General features: G+C 49.1%; 1 protein-coding gene across 2 annotated transcripts in view; it reads right to left on the minus strand.

Annotated features, from left to right (window-relative positions):
* Positions 1 to 17416, minus strand: part of NONO (non-POU domain containing octamer binding) — a 36445-nt gene extending 19029 nt beyond the window's left edge. The window contains exons 1-9 of one of the 2 annotated variants that reach the window (XM_086918267.1): positions 17173 to 17416; positions 16310 to 16475; positions 15799 to 15992; positions 14070 to 14371; positions 13869 to 13964; positions 8699 to 8895; positions 8530 to 8614; positions 8260 to 8362; positions 7986 to 8093 (exon numbers count right to left, since the gene is read on the minus strand). In XM_086918267.1, the coding sequence (XP_086774393.1) occupies positions 7986 to 8093; positions 8260 to 8362; positions 8530 to 8614; positions 8699 to 8895; positions 13869 to 13964; positions 14070 to 14371; positions 15799 to 15992; positions 16310 to 16475 (1251 nt within the window). In that variant the 5' untranslated portion in view covers positions 17173 to 17416. The remainder of the gene's footprint in view (positions 1 to 7985; positions 8094 to 8259; positions 8363 to 8529; positions 8615 to 8698; positions 8896 to 13868; positions 13965 to 14069; positions 14372 to 15798; positions 15993 to 16309; positions 16476 to 17172) is intronic. The other variant, XM_086918268.1, reaches the window with a different exon arrangement.
* Between the last annotated feature and the right edge of the window lie 1272 nt (positions 17417 to 18688).

The raw sequence follows: 18688 nt of genomic DNA on the forward strand, positions 1-18688 counted from the left end.
CCCAGAGGAGAATGTATGAAGCTAAGGAAAAGGCAGCCAATCTGAGGATTGAAAGGGAAGAACTTGCCCTGGCCAAAGAGAGGCTTGCCTTTGCTAGAGAGCAACAATTGAGTGGGACAGTCCCCACTGGTGGCAGCATTGTACCTAGCAATAGGGAAAGGAGTTTTGATACAAAACACCTTGGTAAGATAGTGCCCCCCTTTAAACAAGGGGATGACATCCACAAATGGATTACTGCTTTGGAGAGGGCCTGCACTGTGCAAGGTGTTCCCCCAAGTCAGTGGGCAGCTATCTTGTGGCTCTCCTTTGAGGGTAAAGGAAGAGACAAGCTCCTCACCACAAGGGTGGAGGATGCTAATGATTACCAAGTCTTGAAAAATGCACTGGTTGATGGGTTTGGCCTAACCACTGAGCAGTACAGGGTGCTGTTCAGGGATACCCAGAAAACTCAGTCTCAAGATTGGGCTGACTTTGTAGATTGTGCCACTAAGGCTTTTGAGGGCTGGTTGCTGGGCAGTAAGGTTACTGATTATAAAGGATTGTACAATTTGATGATGAGAGAGCAAATTTTAAACAATTGTCAGAACCAGTTGTTGCATCAGCATCTTGTTGACTCAGATCTGACCTCTCCCCAAGAATTGGGAAAGAAGGCAGACAGATGGGTTAGAACAAGAGTTAAACAGAACCAGGGCCAGAATCAAGGTGGTCAGAAGAAAGCAGACCAGAAGGGTAAGGATTCGAAAGGGGAACAAAATGACCAGAAGTCTTCGACAGGTCCCCAACAACCCAAAGAGGGTGGGGGTCAGGCTCCCCAAAAGAAGAAAGAAGGCCAATCTAAAAGGTGGTGCCAATACTGCAAAAGTAAAACTCACTGGTTTAGTGAGTGCACCAAGAAAGGAGGAGGGCAGACTCCTGCCACTGCAGCCCCTAAGGCACCTGTGCCCCCTAGTACAGCCAGCAGTGGTAGTGCACCTCCCAAGGGTTTAGTAGGGTTAACCCTGGGTTCTGAGGGGAGTGACAACTTAGTTGGCACCCTCACTCAGGCTGTCCTTGTCAGTACAGGGGATATGGATATGTCCCCTGACATAAGTCCCAATACTTTGGGCAAATACAGACAGACACCTTTTATTAATGGAAAAATGGCTCAGGCCTATAGGGACACTTGTGCCAGTGTCACAATGGTGACACCTAGCTTTGTGGACCCTGGACAGATCATGCCAGGTACAGAATTCCTGGTGACCAATGCAAGCAATGTCACTACCAATCATAGTATGGCAATTGTAGCTTTCTCCTGGGGAGGGGTAACTGGCCAAAAGAAGGTTGTAGTTAGTTCAGACCTCCCAGTGGATTGTTTGTTGGGCAATGATTTGGAGTCATCACAATGGTCAGAAGTGGAGCAGAGGACTCATCTGGAAATGTTAGGTTTGCCAGCACATGTGTTTGCTGTGACTAGGTCACAGGCCAGAAGATGCCCCACTGAACAGGTGCTGGATCCTGGAACAATGGACCAGACACCTTCCAAGAAAAAGAGCAGTAGGGTTAAGGCTGTGCCTTCCCCCTTGCCCCAGGTTGTGGATCAAGTCTCAGAGGAGGCTGACCTGCAGGAATTGAGGGAAACTGAGCCTAGAGAGTTTGAACTTGATCAAGTTGAATTCTTGGGTTCAGGGGGACCCTCAAGGGAAGACCTGGGGAAGGACCAGTTAGGCTGCCCTTCTCTTGAACCCCTCAGACAGCAGGCTGCTGCTGAGGCTGCTGGGAACGCCACAGGTACCCACAAGGTATACTGGGAAGATGGACTCCTGTACACTGAGTCAAGAGACCCCAAGCCTGGCATGACCAGGAGGCTGGTTGTACCCTTGTCTCAGAGAGGTTTCCTACTTACCTTGGCCCATGAGATTCCCTTAGCAGGACACTTAGGCCAGACAAAGACTTGGGACAGGCTTGTCTCACACTTTCACTGGCCTCACATGAATGAGGATACCAAGGAGTTTTGTCGCTCCTGTGTCACTTGCCAAGCCAGTGGTAAGTCAGGTGGCACAACAAAGGCCCCCCTTATACCAATGCCTGTGGTGGGGGTGCCCTTTGAAAGAGTGGGGATTGACATTGTTGGTCCAATGGAACCCCAGACAGCATCAGGGCACAAGTTTATACTGGTGGTAGTGGATCATGCCACCAGGTATCCTGAAGCTATTCCACTTAGGACCACCACAGCCCCTGTGGTGGCAAGGGCCCTAGTTGGAGTGTTCTCCAGAGTGGGCTTCCCTAAGGAGGTTGTCTCTGACAGAGGTGCAAACTTCATGTCAAGCTATTTAACTGCTATGTGGAAGGAGTGTGGTGTCAATTACAAATTCACTACACCCTATCACCCACAATGCAATGGGCTTGTTGAAAGGTTCAACAGGACCCTAAAAGGGATGATTCATGGACTACCTGAAACACTCAGGCGTAGATGGGATGTCCTGATGCCCTGCCTTCTGTTTGCTTACAGAGAGGTCCCACAAAAGGGGGTTGGCTACAGCCCTTTTGAACTTTTGTATGGGCATCCTGTGAGAGGCCCCTTGTGTTTGGTGAAGGAAGGATGGGAGAGACCTCTCAAAAAGCCTGCAACCAACATAATGGACTATGTACTTGGTCTCCGCTCCAGGATGGCTGAGTATATGGAGAAGGCATCAGAAAACCTTAAGGCCAGTCAAGAACTTCAAAAAGCTTGGCATGACCAAAAGGCTGTCCTGACTGTTTATCAGCCTGGACAGAAGGTGTGGGTGCTGGAGCCAGTGGCCCCAGCAGCACTCAAAGACAAATGGTCTGGGCCCCACACAATCCTTGAGCAAAAGGGAGAGGTCACCTACCTGGTGGACCTTGGAACTCCCAGGAGTCCCCATAGGGTACTCCATGTCAACAGGCTCAAAGCATATGTCGACAGGAAGGACATGAGCTTGCTCATGGCCATAGATGAGGGACAGGAGGAAGAGAGTGACCCTCTCCCAGACCTGCTCACTCAGAATCCTGATGATGGGTCAGTAGATGGTGTTGTCTTTTGTGGCAGCCTCTCTGAACATCAGCAGAAAGACTGTAAACAGGTTCTTCAGTCTTTCAGACGTATGTTCTCTCTGACACCCAGTCAGACCAATTGGTGCACCCATGAGGTTGACACTGGTGACAGCCTGCCAGTCAAGAGTAAAATCTACAGGCAGCCTGATCATGTTAGAGACTGCATAAAAACTGAAGTGCAGAAAATGTTGGAATTGGGAGTCATTGAACCCTCAGATAGCCCTTGGGCTAGTCCAGTAGTTCTAGTGCCAAAGCCTCACACCCAAGATGGTAAGAGAGAGATGAGGTTTTGCGTAGACTACAGGGGTCTCAATGCAGTCACTAAGACTGATGCCCATCCAATACCAAGGGCAGATGAACTTATAGATAGATTGGCTTCTGCCAACTACTTAAGTACATTTGACTTAACAGCTGGGTATTGGCAAATCAGGTTAGCTGAGGATGCCAAGCCCAAAACAGCATTTTCAACCCCTGGTGGGCATTATCAATTTGTGGTAATGCCCTTTGGTCTGAAAAATGCACCTGCCACCTTCCAAAGGTTGGTGAATCAAGTCCTTACTGGGCTGGATGACTTCTGTGCAGCATATCTAGATGATATTGCTGTCTTTAGCTCCACCTGGGAGGATCACCTGGTCCACCTGAGGAAAGTGTTAGAGGCTCTGCAAGCAGCAGGCCTCACTATCAAGGCCACCAAGTGCCAGATAGGGCAGACACAGGTTGTATACCTGGGCCACCTTGTAGGTGGAGGCCAGGTTCAGCCACTGGAGAGCAAAATACAGTCAATCAGGGACTGGGCTCCTCCAACCACCCAGACTCAGGTTCGAGCTTTCTTGGGCCTGACTGGATACTACAGAAAATTTGTCAGGAACTATGGTTCCATTGTGACACCATTAAATGAACTGACAAGTAAAAAAATGCCAAAAAAGGTTCAGTGGACAGCAGGCTGTCAAAAAGCATTCGATGACCTAAAGCAGGCCATGTGCACAGCACCTATCCTTAAGAGTCCAGACTACTCCAAACCATTCATTGTCCAAACAGATGCTTCTGAGTTGGGTGTGGGAGCTGTTCTTTCTCAACTGAATTTTGATGGTCAGGATCAGCCCATTGCTTTTATAAGCAGAAGGCTGACCCCCAGAGAGAAGAATTGGTCAGCTATTGAGAGGGAGGCCTTTGCTGTGGTTTGGGCCCTGAAGAAGCTGAGGCCATACTTGTTTGGCACTCACTTCAAGATTCAGACCGACCATAAGCCCCTCTTGTGGCTAAATCAGATGAAGGGTGAAAACCCCAAACTGCTTAGGTGGTCCATTTCCCTACAGGGGATGGACTTTACAGTGGAACATAGACCTGGTACTGATCATGGCAATGCCGATGGGCTCTCCAGATATTTCCACTTAGAACAAGAAGACTCACCTGGTCAAGGTTAGCTTATTGTCCCAAAGTTTGGGGGGGGGTCATGTAGGAGAGTAGGGTCTGCAATCCTATGATCACCCAGATTTTTTGCTTTTGTTTCACTGGTTTACGACTTTCTCTGGCTGTGGGCCTGCCAATCAGACCCACAGCCTGGCTGTTCTCTTTCTAAATTACTTCATGTACCCTAGGTGCATCTACCAATTGGTACTGGGCCACCTTATCAGACCCTGTAACTCAGGGCATAGGTGTACCCAGGGCTACCAGGGGCTGCAGCATGTATTATGCCACCCCTGGCTGGCCTCCTAAATTTGACACAACTGGCTGCATGACAGCTGGGGCAAAGTCGTGTAATCACCCTTTGCTGTAGGTGTAGTATACCTATACCTAACCCTAAAATGGACACACAGATTCCTATCAGTCACTCCTATGGCAGGCCTTGACAATCCTGAAGGCAGAGTGCTTGGAATCGTGTGAGATGGTGCTCTGGCATGAGCTGAGCCTGTCTACAGCTTGCGGAATCAAGTCCTAATAGCTGTTCCATGATATCGCATACCATATACTCTTAAGTGCATTATAATCCTCGCGGTTAAATGCTATCTTTGGTATTGCTTTATCAAAACATGTCGAGTAAGGTGTCATACGAATTGGAATACTAACCCCTCGCCAATTCTGGCGACGGGGTTAGCATTCCACCCTTCTAGAGGGACACGACATGTATGTAACTGTGAACCCCGGTTAAAGTTAACTGAAGCCTCAGCTCCACAAAATGGATGCTGCCACCACAGACACGAGTCTGACCCCCTGCAGCTGGGAGTCCTTCCAGCGAGGGGAGCCTGGACAAAGGGTTTCCTGTCAGGGGCGGTGCTAGCACCGTCCCAGACATGGTTTTGTGTATCCTGGGTAGGCAGGGCTTTACAGGAAGGTGACTGCTGAGTGGCACCCCGGTGCTCACTACGCATAGGCCGGTCTGAACCAGTTCCAGGGGCACACCAGCCCCTGGCCTGGGGAAGTCCGGCATGGCTGAGGGGTGTAACCACCCCCCACCTAGTCCCACCCATAGGCAGGACCTAGTCACCGGGTCAGCCCCCTTTTTTAGTATAAAGATGGGAGCGGGCCCCCTGTTAAAATTAGATCATCTTTGGAATCAAGATACCACTTTCTTCGAAAGGACTTCACGATTTCTTCTTCAAGATTCTCCCTTGTGGCTAAGGAGTAGTCACCCTGCATCCGCAGGCACCATCCTAAAGAACACTGCGGTCTGCTGCAAGTCCTTCATCACGAATCCGACGACCCAGCTCGACGAGACCCGGCTTCCCTGGCACCTCTGACCTCTACTCACCTCTACAGCCCAGCTGAGAACCGTGAGTGCGACGAGACCTCAAGGGACCGACGATCGCCAAGACTGCACGACATCTTTACTGCAAGCCCACCGTGTCCTCCACTGGTGAGTGCTTTGGGGTCCGAGAAGCCCCGACCCTGCGCAGCTCCAGCACCCAAGATCAGCCCCCCTGCATCTCCACGATCTGCGTGGGGCCCTTCTGCTGTTTGCTGTGCACCGCGTTGTTTGGCTACTAGCCGGCTGGCTTGTGGCCCTCTGAACGACGCCCAACGACTTCACGACTGCTGGTCTGGTTGCTCCAGGCTGGCCTTTGCTTCCTTCTTCAAGAGAGGCACCCCGGACCCTCCTGGTCCACTCCAGACGCCATTTTAGGTCCACCGCGTGGGCTTGAATTTGCCAAGGCTTTGTTGCCCAATCCTGGGTCCAGCGACGCCGACAGCTTCTATCTTCGTGGGACAGCTCGATCCTCCATCCTGGTCGCCGACAACGCCTCCTGGTCCGTGAGATCTTCGAGTCAAGCGTCACCCACTCACCTAGTCGAGGTGGCTACCATCCGGTGCCCTCCTGGTGCCCACTGACTACTGGCTAGTAGTCTCGAACTTGGTCCCCTCTGCTTTCAGGTGTCATCTATCTTCAAGATCCAGGCTTGGATCCGACTGAACTTTCTTCACTGGTCACCGGCCAGCATCTTTTCTTCCGGCTCCTGGTCCGTCTACGAGGATTCCCGACGTCTTTTCAGACCTATGCAGCTGCAGCCCCTGGGCTAGGTAACTTCGGCATTTCGGTGCCCCAGCATAGCCTCACTATCCAAGGGTCAGAATCTACTTTCGTTTTCTCCCTACCAGGTCGGGTTCACCCGAGAACACCAACTTTCTATTTCCTAGCTACCATAGACTTTTGTCCCGCATCTCGCGTGAGAGTGCACACACTGCACCCGAGTCCCCTAGGCCTCCTAGAAGTAATCTAACGATTCCCTAGTCAAGTCCTAGCGATTCCAAAAGCTATTAGTACTGTACTTACCTGCTAGGAATTTCGCATTCCACTTTCAGAGTATATGGTTTTCCGTGCCCCTCGGGCATTTGTACATACTGTGCTAACTTAAGTATTTTTGTAAGAGTTTTGGTTTGTGCTTAGTACCCTGTCCTCATAAAGAGTACAGGGCTGTTGTGATCTTTAAATAAATAACTGTTTATTTTCATAACACTTGTGTGGTGTCCTTTCACTTGGTATTCAAGGGGTATATGTGTGGTAAACAGCTGGCTTAACGCGCCCTCTCGAGTCTTTAGCCTTAGACTGCTCGTATCCACGCTACTAGGATAGCTGGTCTATAAGGTTGACTTACAACCAATCATCAATAAGGGTTGCTGGACTGATACATAGTGTTCACTAGAATAGTGAGCACCGCATATCAGGCCACCTTCTCACAAACATGATATGCCAGTGTGACTATTTTACAACCCGAAGCTCACCGCAGTCATGTAGCTGGGGAATTCTTAGTGACCAGTGGTACAAGTACTCGAGAATCAACGTTGACACCACAGGGGGACGTCAGCTTATGTAGATATGTCTGCACATGTAATATAATCAGATCACTAGGGCAATAAGACGGAGGTTGCAATAATTGTTTCGTGTCATAAATCCACCTGTTGCATAATCTGCAGACCCTAACAAAAACAAACGGTTAAAAGTTGGTAAGGCAGCAACATATTGCAAGTGCAGTGGAAGGTCTTTTGGAAAGAAAAAAATTGTCACCTTTCTGTAACTTGAATAATTTACTCAACCATTCCACATAATTCCAATGGCCTTGGATATAATGCACCCTGCCTTAGGGCTGTTGGAGTGACTTGCATATATTGCATTCAGACATGGTACACAAAGGTGCGCCGTGCCTTTGCTTTGGGGACCTGGGACCTAGGAGACGCACAATTGAACAAGGCAATCTGTTATTACTTCACTTAAACAGGGCAGGCCTTAAAGTTTTTCAGAAAGGTTACCAAACCTTCAACTGTGTGGAATACTAAGCTTTTCAGTCTTGCAATGACTGAGATATAACGCAAGTATTCTTCACTATTAGCTGCTCATACACAGACTGCTTCCATACCATCTTGTCGATCCAAGATTAAAAAAAAATACAAATCCCAAGCTATATACTGGGTAGCAATACAGAGCAAAATTGAGAACTCACCTCCCATCCTGAACTGCTTCTAGGGATATCTGGGCCAAGTGCATGGCCTTGCATTGAATGCATGCTGCCACCTCCTAGGGCGCTTTGGGCGCTTGCATAGCCAGACTCCTGTAAGGAAACAAACATGGGTATGAGAAAAGAAGTCCATGAAAGTGCTATGGTACTATGCGAGTTGGGGTTTCACAAAACAAAAAAGGTAGATTGTTCTTTGAGAACCAAGCCCACAAAACTACTGAATTATGCAAGAGTCAAGCATAACAGGATTCACCCCTACCGAGTTAGCGAAGCTAGCCTTGAAACCTTCTTGCTGACGCCTGATCATTTCCTCTTGCTGTCTCCTAGCTTCGTCTTCACGTCGTCTGCGCTCTTCCTCAATTCTACAAATACACAAACAATTAACAAAGGCACGGTCTAACGTCGTGGGGAGATTAAGTGGCCATTAGGAGGCTAAAAATGATGTTTTAGTTGTGTTCCACTTAAGGTTTATGTACAACACGGACATGCCCAGGGTCTGCTACCTGTATGTGTGATAAAGATATCCTACCTGAGCTCATACTGTTTGCGCTTCTGCATTTCTGCATTGTGATGCTCTTCCATTCGCCTTAGTTCCTCCTCACGCCTCATCAGATCTGTAAAAAAAATTGCATGTTAAAGGGATGAAAGCCAGTCCCAAACCTCACCTCAGAAAAGATAAAACTACAGCAAGCACCAACCTTGACGGATCAGCATGACTTGGTGTTCGTGACGCGCAGCCTCCATTTCTATCTCCATCTTTTCTCGTGCTTCCTTGATGTTCCTGTCCACCTGCTCTTGCTGCTGCTTTTCCATTTCAATCAGTGCTTTCCACCGCATGGCATACTCGTACTCAAATGAGCCAGGCTGGGCAAAGCGAGGAGGCTGCTCCCGCTCCCTGCAAAGCATCAATAGAGACAAGTGTTCCCGTAAGTTATGGGCTGAACAAGGGCTTATAGTTCACAATCACTGGTGTTCACAAGCAATGACAAAGCAAAAAGCCTATGGGACCAACTGCTTTTGGCGTGCTACCTGGTCAGGACAGTGCAGTGTGAGTTCATACCCCTGATGTTCAAATGCACTAGAAGGCACTTATGCAGCCAGGAGGTGTAACATGCTTTCCTTCATTATTTACTGAGTCAAGAGGGCAGACAGCAGATTGGTAAGTTTGAGCTCGAAAGCAACAATTAAAAATACGCTGCAGGTGTTCATTAATGATTGGGCAGGTGGGAACCAGAGGTAGGCGAACAAGAGATGCCCACTGATGTGCAACGTGTAGCAAGGGAAAGGGGATAACAAGGAAGAGCACAAGGGGGCAGCCAGAGAAAACAATTGTGGAGTGCTTAAGAAAAACCAGTTCCCTGAAAGTGAACAGTGGAAAGACAAGTAGAGGTGTTATGCTCCAGGGAAGGTACAAAACAAGACCGGCAATAAAATATATTGACTCAAAATCAAGCAATGTATGGACAGTGGAGCAAATCAATGGGCAGACTTCACATCTGCAGTAAGATCTTGCGAATTGGCATTAGCTTTTTTTGCAACAACCTGAAAAGGCCACGCTCAATAAGTGTGGAAATTAATAAAATACTGCCTAGTGCAGTCCAACATTAATGCAGATTAAGCCTAAACTGAAAGCTAAATTGGCTGGAAGTCAACCCTACCTGGATTAGGCATAAGGTTTTATATAGCGCTGGCTAGACCCAGAGGTATCAGAGCGATTTACAGGAGCAAGGCAAATATCAATGGAAACAAAAGTTAAACGCAATCAAGAACATGCAAATCTCACCATTGAATTTAAACGCAATCAAGAACATGCAAATCTCACTATTGAATTAAAGGCAAACATTGGATTCGAAGGTTATGTGCAGTTAAATAAAATAAGGGCGGGATAACCTAGGAGCACACAAAATACAACAAGGAAACATTTGTAGTGGTAAGAGGGGTAACTGAAGAGGTCAAGACAAATTAACAAAAAGACGGGAGAACGCCAAAAGAATACTTGGCCACTAGTTGTTTGAGGAACTTTGTATGGATTGTAACTGCACGGGTGACTGAGTAGTAGTTAGCCCTTGCACAAGCAGCGGCTACTGACTGGCAAGAATTCACTTTGCTGGCTACAATGCGATCCACCCATTTATTTAGTCTACTTTAAAGCGGTCACATGGTATTCCTGTAAAAGCCAGGGGTGTGGAATTTAATTTAAAACAAATCTACTTGTCCATTGGACAGGTTGCTTCATAAATCTACCAGTCCTGGAGCTGGTCAGACTCAGCCTACGCCCGGAGCTCTCTACTCTTGGTTTTCCTCATCTACAGACTATGCTTTACAGCTCCCAAATTCCCTGCCTCTGGTGACCCGGGCAGTATTGCTGGCATGGAGAGCAGGGCTTCATGTGCAGCGGAACAGCAGACTTACCCAACACTCCTGTGGTACGAGAAGGTGGGCCATGTTGAGCGATTTTAGGGCCTGGTACCTCATTGGAATCTCAATTAGGGAACGTCTGGCCAGTGTTCGTCTCTTGGACCTCCAACTGTACACTGGTACATACTCAATTTTCCCAACAGCTCCAGATGGTTGAAGGGAAAATTAACTTGGACACTCCCCTGCGTATGAGCAAATCTACATGCACAACCACCCACAACGAATCCCCCACTGCAGCTGGAGCAATGTCACCGGAGACCAGTTAATCACCCTCACCCGAGACCCACCAACCGACACAGCCGCCTGCAACGGAGCGACGACTGCCCCAACACCCTCGCACCAATCAGGAAACCCTCAAACAAAAGCACCGACAGGAGGGCCATCTGGTTCACCTAAGACCTCCAGGCATCCAAGCAGACTTGCCCAAGACTCCAAGCTGGAGGGCTGCGTGGTTGTCCTCCAGCCCTCCAGCTGCAAGCACCACCAACTCATTAGAACCTTGAAAAGGACCTCCTTCAAGGAACACAACAACTCCAACAGCAAATGGCTCTTCAACATCGTTAGAACTCGCCAACCTCAGCTCCAGCAACATCCCACCGTCGCAAGACCTATGCGACTCCTTAGCCACCTGCTTTCACAGCAAGATCAGACATTCACAACAGCTTGAAGCAGGCACCATCTTCACACCCAAGCTCCGGCATATCATCAACAGCTCCTTAGAGATCACCACCTTCCCGGAGAGCTGGAAACACTTGGAGATCAACACCCTACTCAAGAAACCCATGGCAAACCCAAAGGACCTAAAGAACTTCTGGTCCATCTCCCTGCAAAAGTCATTGAGAAAACGGTCAGGCAGCTGACCAGCTTAAAGGTATCCTGGACCCATCCAAATCTAGATTCCGCAGCAACCACGGCATCAAAACCACTAATCGCCGCCACCGACATCTGGACCATGCTGGACAATAGCGAAACCTCAGCCTCCTGGACCCCTTGGCAGTCTTCTGCACTGTGCCACCATATCCTACGCACTACTGCATGACAGGGATCCACGACAAAACCCTAGACTGGATCATATCCTTCCTCAAAGGCAGAACAGTCTGCCTCCCCTTTTCCGATCCACCAAGATCACCTGCGGCGTACCCCAAGGATCATCCCCCAGCCAGACCATTTTCAACTTCTACATGGCACTGCTCACAAACCTTGGTCTGATCGCACGACCTCAACATAGTCTCATGCACCAACACCCAGCTGATCCTTTCCCTCACCAAGGATCCCACCACCGCCAAAATCAACCTACACCAAGGAATGACAGCCATCACAGAACGGATGCACAGCCACCTGAAACTAAACTGACAGGATGGAGGCCCTCCTCCTCGGCTTCACACCCTCTGCCTGGGACGACTCAGTGGCCAGACACCCACTCATGAACCATGCAACCTGGGATTCCTCATTGACTCACTGTCAATGACCCAGCAAGTAAACACTGTCTCCACCTTCTGCTACAACACCCTCTGCATGCTTTGCAAGATCTACAGATGGAACCCCACCGGAACCAGGACTATCACCCAGGTCCTGGTCAGCAGCAGGCTGGACTACGGCAACGCACTACACGGGAATCATAGTCAAACTCCAAAGAAGACTTAAATGCATACAGAACGCATCCGCCTGCCTCATTCGACATCCCCCGCCATGCCCACATCACTATCCACGAGAGACCTGCACGACTCCCAGTCAACAAGAGGATCACCTTTAAGCTCCTCACCCACGCTCACAAAGCACTCCACAACACTGGACCAACATTCCACAAACGACTCACATTCTACACACTTTACCCGCCAGCTTGTCCCCGTTTCTCATGTTTACCGAACATCCACCGGCGGCAGTTGGTTGTCCCACTTTGCCACCAAGACGTGGAACACCCTCCACCTGCGACAGACCCAAGACCTGGTGACCTCCAGGAGACTTCAAGACCTGGCTGTTCAAGCAGTAGGAGCAGTCCCACTCAGCGCCTTCAGACTGATGGGTGAATATCGTGCTCTACAAATGATTGATTAGCAAATCTACACACATCTGCCCATGCTAAAACGTCATTCAAATATTTTCAAGGGGTACCATTTCTTGGCCTACTTCTGTAAATTCATGGCAGGTGTATATCTACACTTAACCCCTTTGATGCTGCTGACAAAGCCAGCTAGTCATGGGAGTTACCTGCGCTGTGCGCATGACGAGCTGGCTTTGTCACGTAACCCGCGAATTTCGAATTTTCAGCGCGCAGCGGGAAAACCCGCTAGCGTGCATGCGGTTAATGCAAGGACATACTATGGGTGCACTTTTGAGACTAATATTTGGGCCACCAGTTAGGTCAGGCGCTCACCAAGACATTTTGTGTTAATTAAAATTCTCTAGATCTGTAGGCAGGCTTCGCAATGAGTGACAGCATTATGCTCTTTCACATGTAGCATATCAGCACATAGTTGGTTCAGGGCCAGAAACTATTGTGTGCTTTTTTGAGACCAACAACAATGTTACAATGGTACGGGTGTCATCTCCAACACCAATAGTTTTACAAAAACGATGCCAAAACAAGTCACACTGAAAATTAAAAAGCTGACCACCATTTTCAGACCCACTGGCTTTTCCAAAGTTATTTTATTTCAGTTTCCCATAATCAACTTGAAGCTGGTGTATGAACCTGGCTCTGTATATACTATACCAAAGTAAGGTGTGGTGTGCACGGAATCCAGTGAATCCACAAAGGCTTACAGAGGTAGAGCTAACACGCTTAAAGTGTTTCCCACACAAACCAGTCAATGCAGTCATATGGGACCAAATCTGGTTATTGGTTTAAAGGGGAATAATCTGTTTTGGGAGTAGTTTCTGGGTTTAGAACCAAGGCCCCCTCAACCAACAGTTAAGTCAGCGGTGCAATTTCAAAATGCTTTATTCGGTATGTATGAATACAACCATATAGCAACATAAAATAAAAACATTTATATCAATTTTGGTTTGCCAAATGCCATGATTTGGCTAACCAAAATTGATATAAATATGTTTTTATTTTATGTTGCTATATGGTTGTATTCATACATACCGAATAAAGCATTTTGAAATTAGTCAGCGGTCCACTCTGATCGGAGGCGTTGTGGTCAGTCCAAACGTAATGTGTACTTCTGCTAAATAAGGTGTCCCAAGAGCCCGGAACTCAACTGGTGCACAAAGTTCGTTATCGTTTTATGATAGATATGGCAATAATTGAGAAGTCTGCATAACATCATTAACCTGGAATGCAGCGCTCAAAATACAATCAACATGCCGGTCTGCTCAAATGGGCTAGGACCCTGGAAGCCACTGTCCAAGAACAAAACACTAAGACTAAGTAATAAGAGAACCATGGCCAACTATCCGGCTTTCAATGAAGGCGCCACGACAGAAATCAAAAAGGCTACTCACTTGTGAAACATCTGGTTTTTGGGGATGAGTTTCTCTGGTAATCCCTCCTCGTTGTCATACTGCTCCATTGGCTCAACTGTGACTGGACGAGGAAACCTGCAGCAAGAGGAGATAGCAACGACATTTTAGACATTCCGGACCCCTTCATTTCAATCCCACTATATGCCCCCTGAACGACACCGGGCATGAAACAAAACTCACGTTGTTAGGAGGAGGGAACCATCGCAGCATCGGTCCAAGGCTTTCCTGGCAGCTGGCTTCCCAGAGAACTCAATGATGCCTTTGCCGGTGGGCCTCCCTCGATCATCCACGATGACCACAGCTCTCTCCACCAAACCGAACATGGAGAAGGCTTCCTCCAGCAGCTCGTTGGAGACAAACGGGGGCAGGTTGCGGACCTGAAGAGCTGCACTGTGACAGGCAAAGCGAACACGAAGCTGTTTGCCACGCAATGGCAGATTATCGAGCTCAACCTTAGCTATCTCAGCCAGAGTGCGGGTTTCCTGAAAACAAGAAACATTTCATTAGAACGGCCAAGTTATTCTGAGGAGTCGAGTAATGTGTGCAAAGGGACATGAATACCCAGTCAACCAATTATTTGATGGGTCAAGCAAAGAACTCTGTGGCAAATAGGTGACGTCCCGGTGCACTCCTTTTGTGCCCGTGTCTGCTGTGGTGGCCACTTTTCCTGAACAAAACGTGGTTGGAACCCCACTTTCATACACATGATCCAGACAGGGGGCAAAGGATGCACCAAGATTTCAAAAAAGACTTAGGCTGTTTCAACTGGCTGTTCTTCGGACCGCCTTCCTACATGCCGAGTGTTTACAGCAGAAAGCTATAATGCTGGGTCAGAGCAGAACTATCCCAAAAAGGTCCCAAGAGAGATCACAATCTCAGCCTTCTAAATCAGACAGAGCAGATCCCGGAAGAGGCGTCCTTATCCCTACCATGCATCCGACAGTTTTCAGTAAGCACTAAGTATCAATGTCTACACCGTATTTGAAAAAGTGCCTCAGTTCCATCCTAACTTGCGTCTGGACCTACAGCCACGGGAATGCATTCAATATTATGGCCACGATCTGGAGAACCCGGATCATCCTTATGCCCCACAAGGCCAGTAAAAACCTTCGTTTACTTCTAGCTAGCGGATAGCTCGGAGGGTTGAGTGCCTGCAGCAGGCAAGTGTGTAACTTGCAAGTCACAAGTATGAATTGCAATCAGACAGACTAGACTGCCTTCTGTTTGAGAGGTGAGCAAAAGGTCTATCATGATTAGTAAGTTTGACACTGCCTGCTAAAGGAAATAGTCAATCTAATTTTGGATGCCTTGATCATGTCCATGCAATGCTGAAATACACTGATAAAGCAAATAGGCGTTGCTAAAGCCGGTTAGCTTTGGAAATGCTTTTGTTGCTAGGTGTCGAAGCCGTCGGGTCGTAAGCCGAGATAATGAACAGTCTTCACTCTAGGCTCTTAGAGGAGTTAAATGGCAATCGTGGCGCCCCTACCAAACTTTAATCCATCTCGACATTGGTGAAACGCTGTAAAGCGGCTTTGCCAAGAATGCCACAATTACATGTACCACCTGAACTCCTTAGTGCCCACTAAAAACCTCCATGAAACCAACGGGCTATCAACGAGCTACACGGGCACTTAAACAGGAATTTGGCATGTACAAGACCACGCTCATCCAAAACTTCTCAACTGCCCAATACGTACCCTAAACGCATCTTGAATCTGGCACGGAAATGGACAATAGAAAACACCATTCATGGGCAACAAAAGTGCAAACCTTTTCCGAGGAGTTACATTTGAACCAGCATGCACGTTACGTGTCCACCAGTATCCAGGGCTCCACAGCACAAACCCTTAATGAGCCATTTAAAACAGTGTGCAATTCGAAGGGCTAAACAGTGCTAGTTACTCACCAGGCGGATAAATCCGAAGCCCTTGTCTTTGTGGATGAAGACCTCGCCAGGCTTCCCATACTTCTCGAACAGCTTCCTCAGCTCTTCCTCTGTGATGTCCTGGGGCAGATTCCCCACAAAGAGTCGACTGCGCTGAGTGTACGTCTTTTCTCCAGGTTTCCGGAAGTTGGTCAAGTCTATAGTGAGACCATCATCTAATGGGCAGAAGAAAAGCAGGTTTGTTGGGGACTTTAGGTTCTAAAATAAAACCATTACCTGCATCTTATCGAATTCTATGTCAACAACCACGGGGATCAAAATGACACCCGGTCTGTGAGAAAATGCTCACTTTCAGAGGCATAACGTAGCTAGACTTTAAAACACTTGTGATCATATAAGAACCCACTGATGAGGTCAGCAGGGGGCTTGTGGATGATCAAAAGGCGGGATAAGATAAAATAAAAAGAGTCCAGATGTGAACTTAGAAGCGAACAGAGCAAGCACTTGCAGGCGGTAGACGCCAAAGACTTACTGACGCTGGGGACGGGCTCCTCCTCTTCCTCTCCGTTGGTGGGAGACAGCGGCTCGTCCTCCATGATGTAGTGCTGCGGGTAGGGGTTCATCTGGTACTGGGGGTGCCTCCTGGGAGCGTGGTTCTGCTGCTCCATCCTGTTGTAGCCACGACTGCCCTGCATCATCTAGGAGAGAGTGGAAGACCTGCTTAGCACGCAGCGCCAGAGTAATCAAGTACTGGACATCACTTCCGCCTAAAGCACTGCTCTTCCGCCTCCGAAGACAACACTAAGCGAGATCAACCCCCTGAGCCTCCCCGCAAAGAGTCAGATACGGTCACAGGATCCAGGGTGCTGCAGGCCCATCACCCCAGCGCCTTCAACAAATCTGGGCTCCTCGCAGCAGGCCTCCTCGCCCCCACCGTGAGAGCGGGACAGGGCCCGTTTAAGGCTCTACATCACCCCTCAGCCCCCTCACAGACTGGCATACCCACCCCTACGGCCCAATAACAGTCTCACTAACGGTCCTGGGGCCGGAACTACCCTGCAGGGCCCCGGGCATCCCCCACTTGAGATGAGAGAGGAGCCAAGAATACTCCGGACCGGGGGGAGGCCCGCTCTCCAAACAACGGAGCGGCCCGGGGTGGGGGATACACCCGACCCTCCCCATCTCGGCTGAACCCCAGGAACTCAAAGCCCCCGGGCCGAGCGGGAATCAACGGCACCGCCATTTGAGGATGGGGAGCAGCCCACGCAGGAAACACTGGCTCGGGCCGGGTGATGACCCCCACACTAGGCCCATACACGCGGGGCCCGCTCTCGCTCACTCGGCAGCGCCGGGCCCGCGCTCCCCTCGAGGCCTGGAGACCCCGGCCGCGCTTACCTTGGCGGCTCTGCGGTGCTCTCTCCCCGCGGCGGCTGAGTCGGTCTCCGGGCGCTGCTCGGGGAGAGGACGGGGTGGAGTGAGGGGGAGCGGGGGTCGGTGCCGCGCGGGAGGGGGGAAGCGATGGTTCGGGAGGGGAGCGGGGGAAGCCGGGCCTTGGACGTCGAGTTTCCTCAGCGGCCTCTGCACGGGGCTAGCGAGAGAAAGAGCGCGCGTACAACCAAACCTCGCGTACCCCAGCCCCGCCTTTATGACCAACGGGTCACGCCCCACTGCTGACTGCCTATTGGAGCTCTGCCGCTGCCTGTAACTGAGAACTAGGGTTATTATTTGACGAGCGAATCGTCGATCAAAACAGGTGGTGTTTCCGGTTGTCCGGTAACTGGTGATTGGCTACCTATGGTCTTGGTGTCGTCATAGGGGGAAGGACATGTGCCGACATTTTGATTCTTTCCAATCAAGCTAGGTTGGAGGACCGCCAGGCATAAGAGAGAAAGGCGATCTGGAAACGTCGGTGCGGCGCTGGCTGTGCGCATGCGCAGACGGTGCAGTGAGTGCGCCACTGGCCGGGCTTTGTTTCAGCATCTGCCATAGGCCCCCCCCCCCACCCCCTGCAGATTTGGGGCCAAAACCTATGTGCCCCTGGGGGTGGGGCAGAAAGATATGAATGCTCATTCTGGGGGGTTCTACTAATGCTCTAAGCGCATTTATTGCACATTCTGGGTCTTTGGGTATTGCTCCATGCCAGGCAGGCCTCCCCATCTTTGCTGTGTTGCCTCAATGTTGAAACTCAGGGTCTGGGAACCCCAACCTTTTCTGTAGTGAGAACTGCTTCTGAGCGGTGAAAATGATTGTGAGCTACTGAAGACTAAACAACTTGTGCATTGTTACCAGACACCTGGAAGGACCAAACCCAGTGTGTTCTTGTAGTTTGAGTGCCTGCCATTTATTGCAGTATTATACTTTTACTTATATTTGGTACTCTTTTGTAACAGGCACACGTCACTTTTAATGTATCATTTGCTACCTCTTGTAGTTTGTTTGCCTCGGATACATGCACAATTGCCACCATTGCCTCATGTAACCTAACTTTTGTTCTTGTGTTTTGAGTATCCGCCATGTATTGCAGTATTATACCTCTACTTGTACTTTGTACGCTTTTGTAATCATGCACACGTCACTTTTTTCCTCTTGTAACGTATCGTTTAATACCTATTATATTTTGTTTGCTTTTGATACATGCACAATGTGAAGTGCTCTGACACCTTCAGGTAAAGTCTGCGCTACATAAAAACGCATAAATAAATAAAAAGACACCCCCATGCAGAGCTTCATTTGCTTTAGCCAATGTGCGTAGAGACAGATACTACAGATTAAATAAAATACGTTAACTAGGGGCACTATGACAGGGCTGCCATGAGAGGGTGGTCTTTTGGGAATGTATGAACAGGTGTGCGTATGAATGGCATATATGTGTATGGACGAACTTGTGAAACAGGACATACCTTTCTCCATA

This window comes from Lissotriton vulgaris, chromosome 4_1 (genome assembly GCF_964263255.1).
Source record: "Lissotriton vulgaris chromosome 4_1, aLisVul1.2, whole genome shotgun sequence".
NCBI lineage: Eukaryota > Metazoa > Chordata > Amphibia > Caudata > Salamandridae > Lissotriton > Lissotriton vulgaris.